This window comes from Juglans microcarpa x Juglans regia, unplaced genomic scaffold (genome assembly GCF_004785595.1).
Source record: "Juglans microcarpa x Juglans regia isolate MS1-56 unplaced genomic scaffold, Jm3101_v1.0 JmScfU0016, whole genome shotgun sequence".
Lineage (NCBI taxonomy): Eukaryota > Viridiplantae > Streptophyta > Magnoliopsida > Fagales > Juglandaceae > Juglans > Juglans microcarpa x Juglans regia.
Window position 1 is genome coordinate 7,109 of NW_024475760.1, and position 25,058 is coordinate 32,166.

The 25,058-nt window shown below is 39.2% G+C and overlaps 2 protein-coding genes and 1 long non-coding RNA gene across 6 annotated transcripts; 1 reads left to right on the forward strand and 2 right to left on the reverse strand.

The window, feature by feature from the left end:
• Positions 1–959: 959 nt before the first annotated feature.
• Positions 960–2,792, reverse strand: LOC121245267 ((S)-scoulerine 9-O-methyltransferase-like). Of its 3 annotated transcripts, none has more exons than XM_041143515.1 (3): positions 2,361–2,792; positions 2,077–2,141; positions 960–1,427 (listed from the first exon to the last, which is right to left on the reverse strand). In XM_041143515.1, the coding sequence occupies exons 1-3, from the start codon at positions 2,777–2,779 to the stop codon at positions 1,414–1,416; spliced, it is 498 nt and encodes a 165-aa protein (XP_040999449.1). In that variant the 5' UTR covers positions 2,780–2,792; the 3' UTR covers positions 960–1,413. The 3 variants fall into 3 exon arrangements, with proteins under 3 accessions (XP_040999449.1, XP_040999448.1, XP_040999447.1); XM_041143514.1 differs by having other exon boundaries at positions 960–1,430; XM_041143513.1 differs by lacking the exon at positions 960–1,427 and having other exon boundaries at positions 1,819–2,141.
• A 6,658-nt stretch (positions 2,793–9,450) lies between these two features.
• On the reverse strand, positions 9,451–11,791 carry LOC121245266 ((S)-scoulerine 9-O-methyltransferase-like). Of its 2 annotated transcripts, none has more exons than XM_041143510.1 (3): positions 10,906–11,791; positions 10,617–10,681; positions 9,451–9,963 (listed from the first exon to the last, which is right to left on the reverse strand). In XM_041143510.1, exons 1-3 carry the CDS (start codon positions 11,699–11,701, stop codon positions 9,664–9,666), a joined length of 1,161 nt encoding a protein of 386 aa, XP_040999444.1. In that variant the 5' UTR covers positions 11,702–11,791; the 3' UTR covers positions 9,451–9,663. The 2 variants fall into 2 exon arrangements, with proteins under 2 accessions (XP_040999444.1, XP_040999446.1); XM_041143512.1 differs by lacking the exon at positions 9,451–9,963 and adding an exon at positions 10,288–10,375 and having other exon boundaries at positions 10,906–11,784.
• Positions 11,792–19,399: 7,608 nt separating this feature from the next.
• Positions 19,400–21,638, forward strand: LOC121245265. Its single transcript, XR_005936610.1, has 3 exons — positions 19,400–19,845; positions 21,123–21,245; positions 21,615–21,638. It is a non-coding gene; the product is annotated as an uncharacterized LOC121245265 (long non-coding RNA).
• The last annotated feature ends 3,420 nt before the right edge of the window (positions 21,639–25,058 follow it).

Below are 25,058 nucleotides of genomic sequence, written 5' to 3' on the forward strand. Positions count from 1 at the left end.
CTTGAATTGCGGGGAGTTAAAAATAAAATGGAGAGAAAATCGGGAGATGATATATATGGTTGTTTGATCAAAGTAGTGGTATATATAGCCGCAGTTGAAAACCCTAGAGGGAGTAGATCATGTACGTGCATGGGATATGAGAGTGAAAACTGCTCCCTGGTTGCCATGGCTTGGGCTTATTGGTCCATTCCATGTATTTGGGCTATGGGTGTGATACAATAAATGGGCTTTTTCTCTGACTTTTGGGCCTCGATCCAAAACTCTATAATATTACGACTTGTCCTATAAATTTTCTCAGCCCATAAAAATATTTTTAACCCAATCCAAAAATATTCCAAGAATTTAACTATAATGGCAAGTCCATTAGAAAATGTGATATCCATTAAAAACCAATTTGGGCTCGTGAAATAGTAATAAAAAAATTCAACTAGGCTTTTCATATGCTTAGACCAAAAATATTTAGAAAGCAGGTTCGGTGCGGGGCCCCGGTGTTACATAACTAATTTGTATGATCTGCTTATTGTTGAAGCCCAAAAAAGAAAAGAAAGTATCAAGTATCTCATGTTTACATTTCAATCTCCATGATCTCGTTGGCAATATATACGAGATGATTGAGAATAAATTTGTAAAAGATAAGTGTTACAGCCCCAAACAAATCTCACAAAAGTATACCTACAAACTAACAAAGCTTAATATAATACTTAGATATATTTTGTAATATAAGTCGTTTTACAATCTAACGTACCACATCAAGGCAGCTCATTTTATGAGTTTACTTTTGTAAAATCTCTTTATGGCTAAATCATTTTCTTTTTTAAATATGTTGTGGGCAACACTAAGCCTACTATCGTAAACATATCTTGTGTGTTGTCTTATTATTCTAGAAGGATCGACATCTTACAATAACTTTAATATAAAACAAAGGAGAAATATGTTATAAATTAAACTAAGGAGAAACATACAAAGCAACAGAAAGTTAAATTTTTAATTATAAAGAAATTAAAACACGAAATTAAGGTACACTAGGTCTTCCTTTTGTTTTTGTTTGCTCTGCATTGCTTTAAATTTTATTCTCAACCATTTTGTTTTATTCTGGCAAATTGGAACTCACACATGAGTACTCTTAATTACTTATGAAACTCTATAACATGAACTGACCAATGAGGCATTGGGAAGATGTCCACTTTAGTAAACCCTACAGCTTTTCCCAGATCCTTGAATTCTGCTAGTGTTCGCTTTTTACCTCCATTTGTTAGGAGCATCATAAAGAAGTCTTCCATTAGAATGTCCTTTGCCTCGACATTGTTTTCCAATTCTTCAGAGATTGCCATTTCCACGATTATCACCTTTCCCTCTTGTGGTAATGCTTCCCAGCAATTTCTCAACAACTTCTTGCAATGCTCATCATCCCAGTTATGGAGTATACACTGCTTATGTACAATTCAAAAGCACACATGTTTGGAATATTGCATTATTATAGTGAAGTATTTATATTATATACTTCATATTATGATCACAAAATTATATACGTGTGTGTGTATATATATACACACACACACTCATATTTCATGCATTTTTCCTATATATATATATATAGTTTCTTTCAATAAGAACCAAATTTATTGGCTTTTCTCTTGTTAATTATAAGCTATTTTGTATCTCAATTGCAGCTTTGGGATCCCTTTTCGTTCTTCTAGGCCCTAACTAACTTTCCATTCTAGTTTCAAAGTCCATACTGGCTACAAGTTCAATTCCCAAGACATCATGCTTAATTCCCTTGCCTGCCCTCTAATTTGAATTACCATATAACCCCAAGAATGCATGAATAAAAGGATACCTAAAAAAAACAAAGAATTCATAAGAGAATAAGAAGGAAGAGAAATTCTACCGGAGAGCCTTACACTACAGTACACTTCCACCTAATCAATATGTCATGATTTGTCATTTTTGCCCTTCTATCTTAATACTTAAATATGTCATGTGTTTAAATAGAAGGGTAAAAATGACAAATCACATATTGATTAGGTGAGAGCGTATGGTTTAAGGCTTCTTTGTGGCGTTTCTCAAGAAGAAAACCTGCAATAAAATTGTTTGGGCATTTGGGATCGATTTGAACATATCTCCAGCCACATGCTTTACACCTAAAGACAAATGAATAATATTTGGAGTTGATTAATATCGTAAGTAATAAGTACTAGACATGATTAATTAAGGATATATATATATAGCACTTTTATATACTCCACATCAAAAATAAGTATTTGCGGCAATAAGTGACGTATTTACAAACTAACTTGTAAGAGAACTCTTTAAGTTCAACAAATAGAATGAAATCTAGAGATCAAAGGTGTAGGTCTAACCTGGGAGCAGCATCAATTACATGGGGCAGATCAAAGTTCAATCCACGAACGTGTGGATACGTAGAGGTTATCTTTGGATGAGTGGTTCCAATGCCGCCCCCCACATGCATCAACTCCTTCAAATCTTTGAAGCCACCGTACAACTTAAACACATCCTCAAACTGTAATTTACCGCTAACTTCCATAAACTCATCGAACAGTTGTCTCAATCTTGGCTTCTCTCCCATGTAGTCAAAAAAGTTCACTCCATAGGCCTTGTAGAATGGCGAGCTTCCAGAATCAAGCACCGCATCCTTGATCATATATTGGCTTTCCAGCATCTCCCTTTCAGTAGTAAATAAGATAAAGGAAGTTGTGAAACTTGCCAGCTCGTCGGTGGTACTACTGCTACTCCCTAAGCATCGGCTTTGCTTGGTCATGCCATAGGTCCATTCATGGAGTCCATGTTCTCCATTATTTCCTGACGGCTTCCGAGATATTATTGATAAGATGGAGTTTCCACCAAGAACTCTTAGCACCCTCTCCAAAGTCCATGCTGCAGAACTTGGATCTTTTGTTGGGATCTTTGAAATTATCTCTGCTGCAGAAAGATGAGCATCAGGCCCTGCATCTGCGATTATACTGAACACTTTCAGCTCAATTGCAGCTCTTAGAGCCATTTGGGTGCCTGCCATGCCTCCCAACTGCGAGCTTATGAAATGGTCTCCATCTTCTTGGACTTCCATGTTTTGGACTTGTTCTATCTTTTGATATCTTCCCTTATCAATATTAGCATATGCAATTCTAATACCCGAGTCTTACTACGCAGGTCCTTACGTCGTTTTTATTAATTCTTTAAGTTAAATATTTTGAGATAAAAATATTTTTATTACTTCCAATTATTTTATTTTAAGATGTGAATGTTTCATTTTAAAATATGGTTTATTAAAATAAATCAAGGGTATTATTATTAAGACCTTAAAATATTTTTCCTTAAGTCCTTTATTTTTATTTATTTAAGAAATAGTCCAATTATTCTCTATCATTAGATTATTAGGTGAAAAGCATCATTGAGGTAGATAGATCTCCACCATCCACCTGCTTCCTTGTGATGGAAGAAGGAAACAAAGACCTAAAGTCATTGTCTCTTCTTAAGCTTACGGTGAAAGCCATACAAAGGAGAAGAAAAAGACAAAACTAGATTCCTTTATCCCATTTCACCTATAGGAAGCAACCAAGAAAGACAAAAGAAAAGTCTTCATCTTCTCCTCCCAATCATATGTGATAAGTCTTGACCAAGTCAACTAAAACCCTTTTATTTCTTTCACTCATTAGATTCCCAAGACAAGCAAATAAGCTTTGCATCCATAGGCTTCTAAAGCCAGCCATCAAGCCATTTGACTCACAAGCTTCCTAAAGAAGCCATTGACTTTACTTCCTTCCACCCATCGTCCAAAGCAACACAAAAGGTAAGAATTAAAAAAAAATTCCCCTTAGTTCCCTTAAAATGTCGACCCTCACCCGAGAAAATAAATAAAATTTCATCTTCCTTTCCAAGAGCTAACCGATGCACACCTTTATCTTTTCTTCTTCTCTTTTCTATTCATCTTCAAGAAAACAAGCTCTTTTATCTTCCTCAAGCTTGTGACTCCATAGCAATGGAAGAAGAAAAATATTTTCTTCAAAGCTTGGAACCAAAGCTTGATTTTATCTTCCAAATGATGAAATATTGAAGGTAATAAACCCCTGGTGTAACACCTGGACCCAATCAAACTCAATTTTATTTATTTATTTATTTTGTTTTACTTTATTCTATTTTTTTTAATCTATTTTTTTTCACACGTCTACTTCCGCACATTTTATTCTTTCTATCTATTTTCTTTTCCCCCTTGGTCTTCCTCTCATCCACGACATGCATACACATGCATGACTCAGTTTCCGCACGTCTCTCTCTTTTCTCTAGGGTTTTTTTTCATCACCAATATATATATATATGTATACATGTACCTGCATGTTGGTTTACCAAGCCTAGATGTTGCAAAACTCCCATGGCATTCTCCACCCACGCACGCACAGAAGCTCCATCCATGAACCATAGTCAGTTTCGATCTCGGCCCTCCTTCCCTCATCCTCCAGCGTTGCACGTCGCGTGAAGCCCAGCAGCCGCATCTCTTTCTATCAACCATGGGACCACCGTGGAACTGCCACCAGCAACCTCCTTGCCCAGACATGCATGAACCCTCTGTCCGTTTGCCATACGACACAACCACCACCTCGTAGAAATCGTAAGCTGCAACCCACACCATGTACCGAAAGCCACTCCACAGAGGGTACGCCAGCCATACCCCACTTTTCTTTTCTTTTCACCTCAACCAGCCCTTTAAATCTCCGCTCTTTACCTCTGTGCCCAGCCCACGCGAGATCGGCAACCCTGCATAGAGAACCGACCACCCGTGTTTCCGCATATCAAAACAGAGCAATTGGTTGCTCCTCCAAGCAACGGTAATTTTTGCACTTTGACCAACCCTTTCAGACGTCTTCTCTGTGGCGCAAGGGGGACCCAAAGTCCAGCATCTCAGCCACGCCTAGCCGTGCCACCGTCGATAGCCACCCAGGCCGTTGCCGCGTGTAACTCTCTCGATAACACCTCCATGCACTCTGTGTTTCACTCTGTATATCATGACTTTGTCCCTCTCACCGTGCATCACTCTCTCTCTCTTTCATCCAGTGCATAGCCATCGAGTGCACCACATCCCATCGCACACTGCACCGTCGCACATTACCTTATCGGTGAGTCCCTGCCGCCACTGCATTTTTCTATTATTCATGTGTATGTTCATCGTTAGTTTTATTCATAAGGTGTACTTATATATATATATATATGTATGTATATATATAAGTAAAGTTTTAACTTGGGTACTTACTAGTTTTGACCTAATATATACATATATATTTATTTATATGGAATGTAGGTTTAACCTAATGTTTTCGGGTGAGAAGTTTTTTTTTGGGGTTTATGTTTAAATGAGTTTTGCTTTAAGTTTCAATAAATATTATATTTATATTTTAATAATATTGTTAATTAAAGGAAGTAAACCTATTTTTTAAGAGAGGATTTTTTCATGACTTATTTTATGAAAATTTTAGTAACCAATGTATTCTTTTTATTTATAAAATGTTGCTGGTATTTCAGATATTTTGAATATTAATTTTTATTGAGTTTTATATTTATTTTAATACTTGCTTGATTAAATTCTTATTCCGAATTCGATTAAGTGGCTATTGATGGTTTTGGAAAAATGAGGGTATTTTGGGAATTATGAGAATTTTAGGTTTTGAGGAATAATAAAATAGGTCATTTTAGCATCTTAGGTTTAAATATTGAAATATGCATTCGATTGAAAATTTATGAAAACTGCGTTATTATGTTATAGGTGGCGATTAATTATTGTTCGATATTTTTTAAGAAACTTCTGAAAAAGCTAAGAAGTCCAGGTAAGCGGGGTTCTTATGCTAAACTTTGCATTAAAATAAAATGAACTGAGGTCCTTTTTGAAAAATGTGCATGTTTTGTTATGAAAAGAAATCTGAAACGAGTTCAGTTATTTGTTATGCACTACTCATGAGATTCTATTTAGGAATAAAGTATTTTCTATCATGACTGGTATAAACATGAGCTTATTTTTGACATTCTGTTTCTGAACTTTGAAAAAGAGAGCGAATATGAAATTTTGTACATAAAATATGTTTTGTGATATGATTTTGCTCTGTTCTGTTCTGATGATTTTCTATACTCTAATATGATATGATGTGATTTCAAAAAACCTCTGGCATAACATTCTGTTTCTGTTTCTGTTCCATTCTGACCTCACCACGGGTGTAAAGCTGTGGTCTCTGTTCGGGTTAGTACCAACTTTTCTGTTTCTCGTGCACTCACATTAGAAACAAAGTGGTTTTCTGCGTGGTCTTTCCTATGCGCACACTCGCGGCTCCGAGAATGAATAAGGGGAAGATTCACATTCTGTTTCTACTCGATTAGCTACCGGGATTGGCACAACCCTACCACGGGGGTTAAACTTGGTATTTATCCTGATATGATAAGATAAGATGTGATGTTTTAGTTTATGTTATGCCAAAGGGATTTTGATTATGAATATTTTCGAACTTTCGCTCTGATATTTTTGATAACTTGATCTGACGCTGCATTATGAAAATGTTATTCTGAAAGAAAATATTTTGTTTCTGCATTCTGAATTCTATAAATGCTCATGTTTACATACTAGTATATGTCCTCTGCTTACTGAGTTGTTGATAACTCACCCCTTATCTGCATATATTTTTCAGATAATTTTGATGGTTCAGCTGGAGGACAAGAGTAGGAAGTTTTAGCAAGGTGTGATGATCGAAGTGGAATAAGTGCCTAAGGGTACAAGTGCTTATTTTAGAGTCGTAGTTAGTAAACTGATTTTATTTTTTGGGTATTTTGATTTGATGAATTAAGGATAATTTTGAATTTTTGGAGGATTTCTAATTTATGTTATTGAGAATTTCTTTATTGTCCCCATGGAGGAACTTAGATATTTGGATTGATTAAATGGATTAATATTTTATGGAATTTTCTGGATTTTATAGTTGTGTTATTTAAGTTGATTTTAGGTATTAAGAGCTAACTCTCCAGACCTTCGGGATCGGGGCGTTACACTTGGTTCACTTCCTACCATGATTTTCATATGGATTTCAAATTTCACCATTTTCTTACCCATGATGTTTCGGTCGGTTTTGGGGTTTAAAACAGTGATATTATGTTGCTCTTCATCCACACGGGTTTACCACCATTTGGTCCTCTATGTTACCTCTTGAAAGGGGCCAAGAGCTTAAAGTAAAATCCTAATTTGACCCATTTGTTTTAATATGATTTTAGAAGTTAATTAAGTGTTTTAGCTTGTGTTTTGGTGTAGTTAAATTCCTATGTTGGAACAAAATATGTATGCCCTGTTTTTGGCCTAAACCGAATGGTATTATAGTTATTATAGTTACTCATTCTTCTCGAACACTCATTTTCGCTACTCTCCTTTCCTTGTATTCTCTCCTTCTCCCAAACACTCTGCTTCCTTGTTTTTCCTACCAGTTTTTTCTTGAATCAATGGCTTCCTCCAAACCCAACTTCCCTTCTTCATCCCATAGAGAGAGGTCTTCACGACTACGCGACCCTCCTTCTCACTCTGAGGATGTGGCCGTTAACCCTTCTCCTGAAGGGGTAGTTGCTCCTCATTCAATCTTCGAAGGCCATCGATAGTCTTCGACTATCTCCCGTCGCGAGTTGGACTCTACGAGGGATAGCTACAACATCCCAACTTTTGTGGCCATGGGCCTGCCTAAGCAGTGCCGTGGAGCCATCAATATGAGGGGAATGGCTGTTTTCATGACCCTGTATTTGGCCATGCTCGCGATAGGGCTCCTCTTTCCCTTTGTCCATCCTGTGCGTGATGTGCTAGACTTCCTGGGTCTTGCTCTAGCCCAACTCCTGCCTAATGCATGGAGGATTCTGACGGATTGATGTGTTCTTTGGGACGAGTTTTGGAACCCACAAGTGATGAGTATCTTGACATTACTGCTTGTGAATTCTTTCTTTGCACGATGTCAGGCGCTTGGTGGGGAATCTTTGCAGTTTTAGGGTCACAATAAATTGTTCCAACTTGAAAGCAAGTATTCTCGTGCCAAAGATTGGCAAAAGAAATTCTTCTTCGAATTGGGCGATGGCCGAGAATTTCTTGAGGAAGAGTCGGCAAACCAAGAATTTCCCATTAAGGCTTCGTGGAATCCAGTTCTCGATGATCGTGGCTTGGAGATTATTCTTCCTGACCAAGACGGGGCTCGCATTCGGTCGGTACAAGCCTAGGCAGATAAGAACAATAGCTCGACCTGGTTATAGGTAATTCTAATCCCTTCCAATATTGATAGATTTGTAATGGCACCTAGCAGGGGACATGTTTTCGGTCATCAATTTCTAACACATGGTTCAGAAAGAGGCCTACCTTCAGCGATAGGAGGTAAGAAGAAGAAGAAGGCTCATTTGGGAGCGATGCCTTTGGATGAATCCACATTCACAAGGGGTAGGCGCTCACCAGCACCCCTGAAGAGTGGCGGAGAGGCCTCAGGTCACCCCTAGGTGCCCACAACCAACTCCTTCGACGAGATTATTTCACCGGCCGATGATGATCTGGTGTTTGTGATCAAGGTTGAGTCTGCCTTGCGCCTTATGGTCCTCCTGAGGTTGCTCCACGGACTTCCCCGCACACAACGACCCTATCGATGACGTTAACATGAATGAGGGTGAGGTCATCGCGACCATGAATTGTGGGGAGTTAAAAATCAAATGGAGAGAAAATCGGGAGATGATATATATGGTTGTTTGATCAAAGTAGTGGTATATATAGCCGCTGTTGAAAACCCTAGGGGGAGTAGATCATGTACGTGCATGGGATATGAGAGTGAAAACTGCTCCCTAGTTGCCATGGCTTGGGCTTATTGGTCCATTCCATGTATTTGGGCTATGGGTATGATACAATAAATGGGCTTTTTCTCCATTAAAAACCAATTTGGGCTCGTGACATTGTAATAAAAAAAATTCAACTAGGCTTTTCATAAGCTTAGAACAAAAATATTTAGAAAGCAGGTTCGGTGCTGGATCCGGGTGTTACATAACTAATTTGTACGATCTGCTTATTGTTGAAGCCCAAGAGAGTATCAAGTATCTCATGTTTACATTTCAATCTCCATGATCTTGTTGGCAATATATACGAGATGATTGAGAATAAATTTGTAAAAGACAAGTGTTACAACCACAAAAAGATCTCATAAAAGTACGCTTACAAACTAACATTGCTTAATATAATACTTAGATATATTTTGTAATATAAGTAGCTTTACAATCTAACGTACCACATCAAGACAGCTCATTTTATGAGTTTACTTTTGTAAAATCTCTTTATGGCTAAATCATTTTCTTTTTTAAATATGTTGTGGGCAACACTAAGCCTATTATCGTAAACATATCTTGGGTGCTGTCTTATTATTCTAGATGGATCGACATCTTACAATAACTTTAATATAAAACATAGGAGAAATATGTTATAAATTAAACTAAGGAGAAACATACAAAGCAACAGAAAGTTATATTATTAATTATAAAGAAATTAAAACACGAAATTAAGGTGCACTAGGTCTTCCATTTGTTTTTGTTTGCTCTACATTGCTTTAAATTTTATTCTCAACCATTTCGTTTTATTCTGGCAAATTGGAACTCACACATGGGTACTCTTAATTACTTATGAAACTCTATAACATGAACTGACCAATGAGGCATTGGGAAGATGTCCACTTTAGTAAACCCTACAGCTTTTCCCAGATCCTTGAATTCTGCTAGTGTTTGCTTTTTACCTCCATTTGTTAGGAGCATCATAAAGAAGTCTTCCCTTAGAACGTCGTTTGCCTCGACATTGTTTTCCAATTCTTCAGAGATTGCCATTTCCACGATTATCACCTTTCCCTCTTGTGGTAATGCTTCCCAACAATTTCTCAACAACTTCTTGCAATGCTCATCATCCCAGTTATGGAGTATACACTGCTTATGCACAAATCAAAATGCACACATGTTTGGAATATTGTATTATGATAGTGAAGTATTTATATTATATACTTCATATTATGATCACATAATTATTATATACGTGTGTATATATATATACACACACACTCATATTTCATGCATTTTTCCTATATATATATATATATAGTTTCTTTCAATAAGAACCAAATTTATTGGCTTTTCCCTTGTTAATTATAAGCTATTTTGTATCTCAATTGCAGCTTTGGGATCCCTTTTTGTTCTTCTAGGCCCTAACTAACTTTCCATTCTAGTTTCAAAGTCCATACTGGCTATAAGTTCAATTCCCAAGACATCATGCTTAATTCCCTTACCTGCCCTCTAATTTGAATTACCATATAACCCCAAGAATGCATGAATAAAAGGATACCTAAAAAATAAACAAAGAATTCATAAGAGAATAAGAAGGAAGAGAAATTCTACCGGAGAGCCTTACACTACAGTACCCTTCCACCTAATCAATATGTCATGATTTGTCATTTTTGCCCTTCTATCTTAATACTTAAATATGTCATGTGTTTAAATAGAAGGGTAAAAATGACAAATCACATATTCATTAGGTGAGAGCGTATGGTTTAAGGCATCTTTGTAGCGTTTCTCAAGAAGAAAACCTGCAATAAAATTGTTTGGGCATTTGGGATCGATTTGAACATATCTCCAGCCACATGCTTTACACCTAAAGACAAATGAATAATATTTGGAGTTGATTAATATCGTAAGTAATAAGTACTAGACATGATTAATTAAGAATGTATATATATATAGCACTTTTATGTACTCCACATCAAAAATACGTATTTGCGGCAATAAATGACGTATTTACAAACCAAGTTGTAAGAGAGGAACTCTTTAAGTTGAACAAATAGAATGAAATCCAGAGATCAAAGGTGTAGGTCTAACTTGGGAGCTTGGGAGCAGCATCAATTACATGGGGCAGATCAAAGTTCAATCCCCGAACGTGTGGATACGTAGAGGTTATCTTTGCAAGAGTGGTTCCAATGCCGCCCCCCACATCCATCAACTCCTTCAAATCTTTGAAGCCACCGTACAACTTGAACACATCCTCAAACTGTAATTTACCGCTAACTTCCATAAAGTCATCGAACAGTTGTCTCAATCTTGGCTTCTCTCCCATGTAGTCAAAGAAGTTCACTCCATAGGCCTTGTAGAATGGCGAGCTTCCAGGATCAAGCACCGCATCCTTGATCATATATTGGCTTTCCAGCATCTCCCTTTCAGTAGTAAATAAGATAAAGGAAGTTGTGAAACTTGCCAGCTCGTCGGTGGTACTACTGCTACTCGCTAAGCGTCGGCTTTTCTTTGTCAGGCCATAGGTCCATTCATGGAGTCCATGTTCTCCATTATTTCCTGACGGCTTCCGAGATATTATTGATAAGATGGAGTTTCCACCAAGAACTCTTAGCACCCTCTCCAAAGTCCATGCTGCAGAACTTGGATCTTTTGTTGGGATCTTTGAAATTATCTCTGCTGCAGAAAGATGAGCATCAGGCCCTGCATCTGCGATTATACTGAACACTTTCAGCTCAATTGCAGCTCTTAGAGCCATTTGGGTGCCTGCCAAGCCTCCCAACTGCGAGCTTATGAAATGGTCTCCATCTTCTTGGACTTCCATGTTTTGGACTTGTTCTATATTTTGATATCTTCCCTTATCAATATTAGCATATGCAATATGCATGTATTTATAAGCGAAGTCAGTTTCCGGTCGGCAATAATAGAAGATGGCTAGCTATAGAGTTTGACTTGGACCACATGAGGTGCCTCCAAGGCCATGGGCCACACCCACCAAACGATTGGATTCCTCCTTATCTTCAAATCTTTCAGATCTGGCTATCTCACCCCACCACCGTCGACATAATGTGGTCCTAACTCCTGAGTCCTTAATTATCATGTCCCATAACCACGTTCTCAGCTCCCCCAATAGAGATTTTGAAATCTCTCGTAAAATGGCCTCCCAAATAACAATTTTGGCCCCACCAAGATAAATTATAACCTCTAATTTCATCCTAATATTGTAACTTCTCACCCCGTCAATTTAATTCATCCTCAATCAATCATGTGATCTATCTCTCCATTACACCACAGTCTAGGCACATAAATTATTTTATGAAGGAAAATTTTAGGCACCAGTTGATATCGTGTTTCGCAGGTCTGGGCAACTCTACACAGACGGTTCTCGGACTATTACCTGCACAGTGGAGAAGGGGACCTCGGTGTCTATTGTACCTCCGATACTTAAGTTAGTTTTGATGTAGGAGATGAAGAGAAAATGATAGTAAAGATGAGTATAGAAGTTAACCTTCTTGTCAGTTGCAGGAAGCGTTTATTTATACTTGCCGACCTGGTCTCCATGGTAGTGGAGTGTTGCTCTATAGGAGATCGGGTGTTCAACTCAAGGTCTCTCATTTGGAGTCTTCTTTGGATGCTGCTCGGCATTGGGCAGATCTCCTTGAGTCCCAACTCAGCTTGGCTCCTGTCCTTCGCAATGACGCTTGGATCTATGGGTACAGGGAAGGTCTTGAGCGTCTGCGACATCTATTGATGGAGAACCCTAAGACCAACCTTAGCACCATCAATCTTCAAAAGCTTTCTCCGAATAACTTAGCTTATCACGAAATTCTAACCATGGGCGTAGAGGAAATGCCACTAGCCTTTCGTGATGCTCCTTCTTAATTTTAGCTCCTGTGTGTGTGTGTGTGTGTGTGTGTGTATTTGTTTCAAGACCTTCATGGATTTTTAATGTAATTCGACAAACTTGTATATGAATGTACCTTCAGTTTGGTTAGAGCACGGTTGAGTTTTGCTTCCTGTTTTATCCTTCTTTCTTGCTTTTTGTATTTGTTTGTCTTCCCTCTTTGTTTCTCTTGCTTATTTCTGCTTCCATTCTTTTTTGTTCCCGGACTTGTGTCATGCAACAGTCAGAAACCGAGCAGTGCACGTTGTCTAGCTGGAAATGAAACCGAGTAGGGCACCTTTTGTTTTGTTTGAAGACATACTATTGTTTTGATGAATCTCAATAATTATTCCGCAGCCTTTTTCCGAGCAAAGCACCTTCCAATTGATGGAAACCGTGTTGAGAACTTTCCAGTTGATGGAAACCGTGCAGGGACCTTTCAGTTGATAGGAACCGAGTAGGGCCCCTTCTAGTTGATGGGAACCAAGCAGGGCACCTTCCAGGTGATGGAACCGAGCAGGGCACCTTCCTGTTGATGGAAATAATTCCTAAAAGTTGCTTGGATCAACTTTCCATGGGTGTGTCTGGGAAAAGTTTGTTCCTTCTTCTCTCTCCCCCTCTTTTTTTATTTTTTATTTTACTGTTACCTTGTCAAGTTTCATATTTGTCTGACCACGTGCTGAGCATCCGTTTGTATTTTGCATACGTGGTAGCTTAGCGTTTGTTATGCTTTTGTATTAAATGGCATCTCTTCGATTCCTATGCTATGGCTGATTTATTGCTGGCGTTTTGCCTGTTTCGAGGTCACCTTGAATGACGTCTTTTCGGTCTCCGTGTATTTGAATGCTATTAACTCGATGGTTGTGCGTTAATCCCGCATTTAACTCTGCATTAACTTCTCCATTAACTCTATGTGGTGTATTGGTCGTAACTTCTGCTTTTTCCGATAATCAAGGGATGACGGCTTCCTAGAGGTGACACGTGGATGCTCGGGATGATTTAGGGAGTTATGATGCCTTGGCATGCTAAATGCCAACCCTGTCTATAAAAAGGCCTCTCCCTTTCTTGAGGAATTCATTCGATTTGCTTATGTATTTCCTCCCATGTTCTATGGCTTCCCGTGTCTTCCTTCTACCTTGCTTTTGTTCTATCCTTCTTCCAATGATTTTCATAGTATCTTTACGCCCTTGAGGGGATGCATCCTCTTGTGGTGTTCAGGCTGTCGTTGGATATGGCGGTTTGAGCATCGGAGAGTTGTGTCACCCCTACTTCTAGTTCTTGCCCTTTTGCTTATAGTGCCCCGCTTGTTCACGTCCTTTTGCTTACGGGAGTCAGCTCCTGAAGCTGTTGCATCAGAACTCGCTGCCTGCTAGTTCTGAGCAAAGCAGGCACGTGAAGGTGGCATGATGGTGGAGGTAAAGAAGGGCAGGAACAGACGATTCAAGGTAGAAATCAACTTTTTGGAGTTGATTTTGCCTTTGCTTCAACAACTACCTGCCCTATCCAAACCCCCCACCGCTGTAGACCCCAAACCCATTTCGCTCGTCTAGGAATGTGGGTGGGGTTCCACTGGACGCTTCTCCTCCTTGCTGGGAAGAGTCTGAATGCCACAAACCTGGAGTTATGCTAGCCGTATCAAGTTTTCTTTTTATTCTTTGTAATCTTGATGTAATTTTCTCCCTATCTTCTTCTATCCTTGCGACTCGATGATGTAACCTTCTTCTTGTAATCCTGTATGGATAATAAAATGACTTTATGATGCAATTTTGTATACCTAGTTGTATGGTTTCTTCCTTTTCCTTGTTATATTTCATTTTTGCCGCTTTTCCTTTCACTTTCTTTTATCTGCTTTGCCACTTTCCTTGTTGGTTCCTTGTGGATAGTCAAGGGACTGGGCTTGTACCCCGCTAAGGCCGGCAAGTCCAATCTAGGGACTGGCTTGTGTTTCCACTGGCTGTTGTTCAAGGCAGAGCCCGGGAGCTCTGGTCCTTAGCCGATGCATCGCAATCAGCAATCTAGCATGAAGGTCGACAAGCCAAGGGACTTGTGTTCCAAGTGGCTATTATCAAGGCAGAGCTCAAGGCTCTGGTCCTTAGCCAAACTTCGTGGCCAATCTAGAGACTGGGCTTGTACCTCGCGAAGGCCGACAAGTCCAATTTAGAGACTTGCTTGTGTTCCGACTGGTTGTTGTTTAGGGTAGAGCTCGGGGGCTCTAGTCGTTAGCCAATGCATCGCAGGTAGTAACCTTGCACAAAAGTCGACAAGTCAAGGGACTTGTGTTCCGAGTGGCTATTGTCAGGGTAGAGCTCAAGGCTCTGGTCTTTAGCAAATACTTCGTAGCCAATCTAGAGACTAGACTTGTATGGTTGAGTCTTTCTAAAAGGAGACAGGATGATGCAACATTCAAAATTAGTTTAAAGAAACTTTATCAACAAATTGCATTCTTACATTGTTGGACTGCTTTTCGGTCTTCATACAAAATATTTTCTCAAGAGCTCAGCATTCCATGGATGAGGCAACTCGCAGCCTTCTTGATCCTTGAGCCGATAAGAGCCAGGCCTTCCAGTGGCCGCTACTAGGTAAGGCCTTTCCCATCGGGGGCCTAATTTTCCCTCTTCCTGTGTAGTGAGTCCTATTTGTTTTAGGACCATATCTCCTACCTTAAATGTGCAAGGCCGGACTCATTTGTTGAAGTATTGTTCAACCTTTCTTTTATTAGTTGTTGTTCTGCTAGCCGCTTCTTCTTGTATTTCTTCTAAGAAATCCGAATTTTTTTTTCCAGTCCTTCATCATTACATTCTTGGTCAAAGTGTTGCACACGGAATGTGGGTATGGCCACCTCTGTGGGAATCACGGCTTCGGTCCCAAAAATGAGGGCGGAGGACTTTTCTCCCGTAGGGGTTTTTACTGATGTTCAGTAGGCCCATAGTATGCTGGGAAGTTCTTCAGCTCATCTTCTTTTTTGACTTCTTAGCTTTTTCTTCAGAATATTGAGTAGTATTTTGTTGGTAGCTTCCACTTGTCCATTTGCCTGCGGGTGTCTTGGAGATGAATACTTAGCCTTGATTCTAAGTTTCGAACACCAATCCCGGTAATAGGAGCAATGAATTGCTATCCATTGTTTGATATGAAACTTTGGGGAATCTCGGAACGACAGATTATAGATTTCCAAAGGAAATTTGTTATTGTTCTCAGTGTGATCGTTGCTAAGGCTTTTGCCTCCACCCATTTAGTAAAGTAATTGACCGCTACTACAACGAATTTTACTCCTACTTTACTTCCAGAGAGTGGACCAATCAGGTCGAGCCCCCATTGTGCGAAAGGCTAGGGGGAAGTGATGGTGGTAAGCTTTTTGGGGGACAATAGTGAATAGGTGCGTGTACTTGGCACTTGGAACATTTTTCACAAAATCCTTCACATCTCTAAGGGAGCTAGACCAATAATATCCTGCCCGTGCTGGTAGAGCTCTTCCACTAGAGTGGTTTCCGCAAACACCTTTTTGTACCTCAGCCATGACGTATTGAGCTTGCTAAGACGAGATGCATCTTAGAAAGGGCTCGTCGAAACCTTTCCTATATAGGATTCCTTCCACCAGGGTGAAGTGAGCTGCTCTGTTCCTGATCTTTCTTGCTTCTTCCCGGTCATCTGGAACAACTTCCTCCTAAAGGAATTATATAATGTTGATGGCCCACTCCAGGGGATGTAATATTTGGACTGTGGAAACTCGGATCCCGACAGCTGCTACGTTAATAGTCTGAATTCTGGTTTGATTTGGAAGGGGTGTTTGTTCTTGTCCTAAAGCCGCTTTTGCCAGGCGAGCTTCTTCATGGTTTTCTCCCCTCGGGATTTGCTAGATGTGAGAATACTGGAAGAGGTCATGCTCTTCTCCTACTCGTTGGAGGTATTTCTTCAAATTCTCTCCTTTAGTCATAAACTGTATGTTTACTTGACCGATTACCACCTAGGAGTCAGCTTTTACTTCGACCTCAGTTGCACCTAATGACCTGGCAATTGTCAAACCTGCTAAAAGTGCCTTGTACTCGGCTTTATTATTGGTGACCTTGAAACTTAGCTTGATTACGTAGTCCAGCTTTTCTCCACTCTGTAATTATGTGCACCCCTACTCCTCCGGCCCAGCAGGACGAGCCGTCGACATAGACCTACCAAGGTTTGCCTTGGGGCATAATGATTATCTCTTCTAGAAAGTTAGAGAATTCAGCTACAAAATCTGCTAGTACCTGCCCCTTAATCATAGTATGGGGGAGGTATTCGATTTCGAACTCACTCAGTTCGATCCCCAATTAGTCCAACCAGATATATCAGGCTTTTGTAATATTTTTCTCAGTGGGACATCGGTAAGTACCTTTATCGGGTGAGCTTGAAAATATGGCGTTAGTTGTCTAGCGGCGAGTAATGCGATTGCTAACATTTCTGTTTGGGTATATTTGAGTTCTACTCCTCGGAAGGCCCTACTTACGTAGTAGACACGCCGTTAAACTCCTTTTTCGCTTCGAGTTAGCACAACGGATATAGCATTTGGTGATACCGCCAGGTAAGCAGTTAAGTACTCTGCTGGTTTGGTCTGACTGAGAAGCGGTGGATGGGCTTGGTACCGTTTTAACTTGTTGAAGGCCTATCCACATTCATCATCCCATTCCCATGCCTTTCTAAGGACCTTGAAGAAAGGAAGGCAGCGATCGGTTAATCTTGCAATGAAACAACTCATGGCAGCCACCCTTCGGGCCAGTCTTTGGACTTCGTTGATCGTCTGAGGTGGCTACATATCCACAATTGCTTTGAATTTTTGGGGATTGGCCTCGATTCCATGCTTAGAGACCATGAAGCCTAATTACTTCCCTAACTATACGCCAAACGCACATTTCAGTGGATTGAGCTTCATTTTGTACTTTCTGAGTACTGCGAAAGCTTCTCAGAGATCACCAAGGTGTTATTTTGGTTCCTTGCTTTTAACTAGAAGGTCATCTACGTAGACTTCCATATTTCACCTGATTTGATTTTTGAACATCCGGTTGACCAATCGTTGGCATGTTGCACCCACATTTTTTAGACCGAATGGCATAGCATTGGAGCAATAGAGGCCTCGGTCAATGATGAATGTCGTCTTTTCTTCATTGTCGGGGCTCATTCTGATCTAATTATGCCCCGAATATGCATCCATAAATCTAAGCAGGGGGTGTTCGACCGTTGAATCCACTATTAAGTCTATCATTGGGAGGGGAAAGCTGTCTTTAGGACAAGCTTTATTCTGATTGGTGAAGTATACACACATTCTCCACTTTCCATTTGCTTTTTTGACCAAAACAACGTTGGAAGCCATTCAAGATAATGCACTTCTCTGATGAACTCTGCAGCCAGGAGGCAATCTACTTCCTTGGCGATGGCAGCATACTTCTCTGCAATGAAACTGCAACCCTTTTATTTGATCTTTTTCGCCTTGTGGTTCAACGGTGAGGCGGTGTTCAATCACTGATACATCGATTCAGGGCATTTCTTCATGACTTCACTCGAACACATCCCGATGTTCGATAAGCAATTGCCTCACAGCCTGGCTCAGCTTGGTAGCCGTCTTGGTTCCTATTCGGCAATGTGTTCCAATTTCTCGAATCCACTGGTACCAGGACCAATGGTTTGTTGGGCTCTACTTGTCCTAGAGCCGCTTTGTCTCTTACTTCCCTGTCCACTTTTGCCAGTGCTGGACCGGGGGGGGGGGGAAGATTGTCCCTCGTGGTCTTCTTCGAGAGTTTGTACTGCTACTGCTTTGGGCTTCATTTCTCGAGCATAGCAGTCCCTTGTAGTTTTTTGTTCGTTGCGCATTTCAACTAGTGTGGAGGTTACAGCCCTCATGTAATTCAAGGACAGACGCCCCAGGATTGCATTATAGGAGGAAGGGGCTTTCACCACGAGGAAGTCTACCATGAAGGATATTGTTCTGGGGGTTGTTCTGGCCTAGACAGACAGTGTGATTGCTCCGATTGGCTGGATCATGTCTCTGGTAAAACCTTTGAGGGGCGTTGGTGCCCGTCCCAGCCGATCTGGAGTGATTCCCATTTTAACAAATGCTTCCCAGAAGAAGGTGTCGACAGAGCTGCCGTTGTCGATCAGTACCCTTCTTGTCAGATAGTTGGCAATTTGCACTGTTACTGCCAGAGCGTCTTCATGAGGGTGCGACAACCCTTCTTCGTCTTTTTCGCTGAAAGTTATGAGGTGCACCCAAGTGATGGCTTGCGGATGGTGAACATCTCTTCGTACCTGGCTTTCACAATAAGAAATAGTAGCTTTTACGGCGAATTTATGTTCGTCCCAAAAGGAATCGCCGCAAAAGGTATGTGATTGCAGCGATATTAGATTCGCCGCGGACTTTAGCCTTGAAAGTGCGATTTCGTTGTTGGCCTACCAATATTTTTCTACTTGCGGCAATTTTATTCCCTATTGTGACGGTTGTTTTCATCGCAAATAATGATTGAGGGTTGCAATGATAGTGATTCAATGATAATGGGTGTTTTAAACTTTTAATAGCACGTCGAACACCAAAATATGGGCGGCTAAAGGCACAAAAAAATCTCTGTACTTTTTCCCTTCGATCTCCGTCAGGTAGAATCCCAACTTCCCCTTCCATTTTCGACTAACCTAGCTACAAATCCACTATATTTCCACAGATTCGACCACAAATTCGTGGTGGGTTGCTACTCGGCAGGAACTCATCCACAGATTCGACCCGCTTTCACCTTCCTCCACTAGATTTTCCATCGGGGAAAGGCAACAACTCTCCTCCTCTGTTGAAATCAATCGTTGGTCTCCATCTTCTCGCATTTCCATAGCAAAATGTCAAAGCTCTTTGCTTGTTAGCTTCTCATTTCCACTACAAGCTTTACCCTTTTCTTGCTAGGAAATTTTTGGGCCAACTCGCCTCCTCCCCCTCCTCCACTCTCCCTTCCCTATTCCCAAACCCTCTTCCTATCCAAATCCCGAGGCTTGGTGACTAGCGTCGTATACACAGCTTGGTTCATCCACAAGAGTTGATCACGAGTTTGATTTTGGTCACGCGTAAAGCTCATCCTCAGATTCATTGCCCTAGCAGTCTCCTCCACTGGATTTCCCTGTTTAGAGAGCTCTTTCATGCACCATAGGTGCCTTTAGATGTCTTTCTCTATCTCTCCCCCTTCATCCTCGTTGCTTTCCAAAAATTGTGCAATGGAACTTGTAGTATATGCGGTCACCATGAAATTTTGGCATGTCCTTTGTTAAATATGTTTATATATTTGCCTTTTGTGTACTAGGTGCTCTATTCTGTGGGTGTTAGTCCATGGCCTTCCAACAAATTAAATTTGCCCCAATTATTTCCGTATGCAATACTAGCTCCTGAAGTTAGTCTTAGCCAGTAGGGTTCCTTTGACAAGGTTGTACTATATCTAGTTTGGAGAAGTTATGATATCTTTGGAAAAATACAGCACATATTTTGTGTTTGCCAGTCGGCCAACGCCAAACTTGTACTAGCTAGTTAGATTCATTTCGACTATACAGTACTTAATTTATATTATTCTTTTTATCTGTACTTAGTACTCCTGTAGGTAATTCATGGAGGTTGTCTGCTTGATCTAGGGTTAATGTGTTATGAATTATCTCTATAAACTGGATATGGTCATGACTTAACAGTGCTTGGAGTAGTTTGTTTAATGTTTGTCGTATGTATTGAGCTGCCTTGACATTATGTTGCACCTAAAGTTCATATTAATCGGCTAAAATGCAACGTACTTGTTTTGATTCGATGTTTTCTTTTAGTATGAGTTTATGCTAGATGCTTTCATTCTTTTAAGCGACTGAATGTTCTTTTAATATGGAGTTGACTTAGGTGTTGTCGTCTTACTTTAAAGGCTGTAGCTAGTATTTTTTGCATTTATAATTGACATTTGTTTCCATAGTCCATATCGATTAAGGCCTCTTGCATATAGTCACTAAGAACCAAATGACTTTTCACTTGGTTCCTAGTGCTTCCATTAAAGAATAATGCCTCACTCACCAATATTCACATCTAGTAAACAGAGATTTCTTAAATTCCTATCCAAATAGTTATTGTTTCTTGCTTCTATTTTTTATAAGTAAAATACCAGAAACAATATTGCACCAGTTGGGAAACTTTTCTTGCTTCTTGAACATGAAGTGTTGGGATATAGTTAGCACGGATATTTTTGTTGAAGTTCTATGGATTTTTTCCAGGGTTAGCCTCTTTCTCTCTATTTTCTTCATCTTTATTAGATAAAGTTTCTAAAATGCAAATTTTTCTAAGAATAATATATTTTTTTTTAGAAATATCCCAAGTACTTGTTTGTCTAGTTTTTAATGTTTTCTGATTGAATATCGCTACTGGATGGATAACTGAACTCACTTTAAGTTCAGTGCTGAACAGATATTGCCTCATTAGCAACTTGGTTCACTTCATTGGACACATACTTTAAATATTCTGAGATATTTTTTGCTGAACAGAAGTTTACCTTGGCCTGTCGCTGGTAAACAAAATGCGCAGCTTGAGGTATTTGTTGCCCTCTTACTTATAAATGATTTTAATCTAATGACTTGCATTGCATTTTTAAATGATTTTTTTCTATAAGCAATTTTTTTTTAAGATGATGACATTGCATTGTCGCAAAATTGCTTTACAAAAGGACTATATATGGTTTTGTGAGCTTGTGCGGTATTACTAATTATCTAGCAGAGAATTTAGTGCTTCTTTAGTGTTTGGGCCATGCATAAGTGCGGTGGAGAGTGAGATTGTGTTGCTCCTACGGATATCCTTTTTACTTCAAATAGTCTAGTCTTTAACTCATAAACCAAAGTGTCAATTGATTTTTGCCATGATTTTTCACGCTATTAATTCGATTCCATTGTTTATTGTTCTTAGGCACGAGAGTTGCACATGGAGATCCACAAGCATGGGCTTGGTCAACAGACTATGGATGGGCATCTTTTACTTCTGCTTCTGTTAATGAAAAGGTTAGATTGTCAAAGTTTTCCTTTACTTTATAGTTTATGCAAGAGGATTCTATAAGATCCAAATCTGGTATATCGGAGTGCGATTTGTAATTTTCATGATGATAAATTCATAGGGAGCACTTATAATATGAAAACTGGAGTAGGAGTTCTTGGATTAGTACCATTTATCAATAATTCGACTTTTGATTGTTGGTGGTACCTGTATCTCATTTGCTTTCTTCCAGAACTCATGATTTACTGTGGGGCTATAAGTCTCACCCTTCCATTTCTATTTCTCTCATTTGTGATAAAGAAAGATGGATGCTCATTATTGGTTTAAAATCAAGGTCTGCCTTTATACTTCCTAAATTTATGTGATTCAATCAAGCTTCCAAGATGTTGTCACACACCATTTGCTATATGTCCCCCTTTTCCTGCAGGATTTTGGTGATAGTATACCTGGACATGGTGGAATTACAGATAGAATTAACTTCCAGGTAAGCTTTGATGAGGTTTGGATCCAGCAGATTCCTATGAACTACTTAATTGTAGTATATTTTAGATGACTACTAATTATAAGATTTTTTTATGAGTACTAATTATCCAGTTTTTTATTATGGCTTCTCATAATTTTTCTTGTTCTACTCCTGGTTTATGGAAATTGTTTTATTCAAGATAAACTTGATTACCATCCCCAATGCATGTGTGATTATTCATAATGTCATTTTTGGCAAGAAATCACGATGCCTTGCTTGTTTAATTGCTGTTTCTAACCATAAATTATGTTTTACTTTTAGAAACTTCTATTAAAAACCAAAAAAGAGATGTGAAAGATGAGTTTATCAGGATGAGCCTGAACAAAAGGATCCCAGCACATATTTGAGAAGTTTTAACTGCTTACCATATGAACTATTATATGGAAATAGCAAAGTTTGGAAATGTTTCCTTTCCTTTCATGATCTTTGCCACCTAATTCAGTTACAGTCTTATACCATGCAGTATTATTCGTTGACAGAATGTTTTACTGTTCCGTACAGTTACTTTTAGCTCAAAAGTGATTTTACTCCATCAAGGAAAATGAAGGAAATATATTTTAAAATACATTTTCGATTCAGTCGACTGAATTCATTTACTTTGGGACCGACTAGATGATGGTCTTGGTTTGTTGTACTAGGGTGAAATTCGAGTGAGTCTGTGCAGAATGTATTTAGTTTTTGTGTTTTACGTGTAAGGATAATGGTTTTTGCAATTGTCACTATATGCAAGACGCAATATATAATCATGTATGATTGGATAGGTTGGTGGACAAAACAGTTTCTGCAATTGCCATTGTATGAGATGTGTAATTATTTTTTATTGGCTAGGGTGGTGGAAGGTCCGTGGAGTTGGGGGTTTCCTTTACTGATTCATATGCCAAGTATATAGGGAGGGAAAGTATGCAAGAACCAATGCACCTGAGAAATTTGGACATGAGGTATAAATGATTGTACTTGATCTGTTGGTATCTTTCTATTTTCTCATCAAGTACTGGTGTTTATATCTGCTATCATCACAAAAAAGATACTGGTCTTCTTAATTCAAACGGGAGTATGTTTTTTATGCATTGGTAATTTTTTTATGTGGAGTAATCATCTCCATTGTTTATATTTGAGTACTCTTTAAACTTTGGAAGAAAGATGTATGGCTACTTCGAATTTTCCTTCTATAAAATTTCAAGTATGTAGATAGTACGCTTTAGATTGATATATGGTGTGTAGTATATCATCGAATGGCTTTGTTTTATGGATGAGGGAATTGTGTATTTCTTGGCAGTGAGGTTTTCTCGCTCCTTTGTGCAGCTGGGTGGATGAAGTCATTCCCAATGAAGTTATATAGGCCTGACATATATAAGAATTGAAACATTAGAGTAAACAAATAATTAATCGGTCCTTAATTAACATGTCTATGGGGCGTGAGTTTAGTCATGTTATATAGATATAGTACTTAGTTAGTTAGTTAGTTAATTGGTTGCCTGTACATTAGACTTTAACTTAAATTACTAGCTTGTGTTTGGCAGCTCACAGGCTAAAAGTTCTTGCTTTTGCTTGATGTCAGTGCTTTTATCTAAACGTAACATTTACAGCTTCTAAGAATGTTGTAACAATGTTACTTTTTTCCGTGGAGTTGTAAGAAGTTGCCTAACTCTAATTGAGGGTATTACTACAGGCACATTGCAGGCTTGCAGCGGCAAAGCAGTGCTATGGATATTAAATCAAGGTACTTTTTATCCTCCCTTTCACTCTCTTTCTTGTTTGAGTGTTTTTTTTATTTAGCACTTCTTAATTATTGTTTGATATAAATGTTAAATTACAATTAGCCTGAGCTTTGTGTGGTCATCCATAAATTTCATAGTAAATATAATTTGGATGTGTATTATATTTTTTATATATTCTGTTTTGTGCAAATAAATTTTCGTTGCATAAAATTATTTGCAGCGAGTAAAATTCGCCGCAAATACTGTTTCCCGACGAGAATTCCCCCACTGGAAATGTTGTGATGATAATTGACATCGTTGGAAAAGATAAGGCTTATTTTCGGCGATTTAAACACTTTGTAGCGATGATATATATCTTCGCAATTGAATTTTTTCAACGATTTAATGGTAAATGGAAATGTCATTTCCGACGATTTTGGGAATAGTTGCAGCGGACAAAACTCGGCTCAAATAGTAGTTTTTTTTTTTACGATTTTTTTCCTATCGTTGAAATTGATCTGAAATGACACTTTAATTTCGTCGAACATGCAGTGAATCATAAATCGCCGTAAATTATCAATTACAACGATTTGTAAGGGTATTTGCGACGATTTTGAGCACTGGAAAAGGTCTAATTTCTTGTAGTATTTCATGGCATGTGCCCTCCGTGCCGACGAGTGGTTCCTCCCCCAGCATATCCCCTGGCTATTGCGATGATTTCCCCTATTAGGGGTTCTCTTCTATTTGGTCTTCTCCTGTGCGGACTAGCTTTATGTCAGTCTATGGTTCCTCTTTTGTCAGCACTTCTATTTCTTCAAGTAGGACTCCGGCTTCTCCAAGCAGGACTTTGGTTCCGTAGAGCAGAGTTTTGATTTCTCTGAGCAGGACTGTGATTCCTGCGAGTAGGACTTAGATTTCTCCGAACAGGACTTTGACATCTCCTAGGAGAACTTCGATTTCTCCAAGAGTAGGGACGATTATCACGTTGTGGCCCGCCCCTCTCATTTCCACGTCAATCTATCCAGACCTCCATTTCCTCCACTTTTCGCTTCCTGGTGAAGCAATCTTCAGTTATGTGTCCGTCGGCTTTGTGATAGGTGCAATATCTGGAACGTGAACAATCCTGCCTTCGCTCGGTTC

Excerpts from the sequence above, each read along its gene's own strand:
- LOC121245267 (XM_041143513.1), bottom strand. The coding sequence starts at position 2,779 with ATGACCAAGCAAAGCCGATGCTTAGGGAGTAGCAGTAGTACCACCGAC. Across the intron at positions 2,142-2,360 it reads GTAATTGATGCTGCTCCCAG|GTGTAAAGCATGTGGCTGGA; the intron begins GTTAGACCTACA and ends ATTTGTCTTTAG.
- LOC121245266 (XM_041143510.1), bottom strand. The coding sequence starts at position 11,701 with ATGCATATTGCATATGCTAATATTGATAAGGGAAGATATCAAAATATA. Across the intron at positions 10,682-10,905 it reads TGCTGCTCCCAAGCTCCCAA|GTGTAAAGCATGTGGCTGGA; the intron begins GTTAGACCTACA and ends ATTTGTCTTTAG. Across the intron at positions 9,964-10,616 it reads CCCAAACAATTTTATTGCAG|TGTATACTCCATAACTGGGA; the intron begins GTTTTCTTCTTG and ends GTGCATAAGCAG.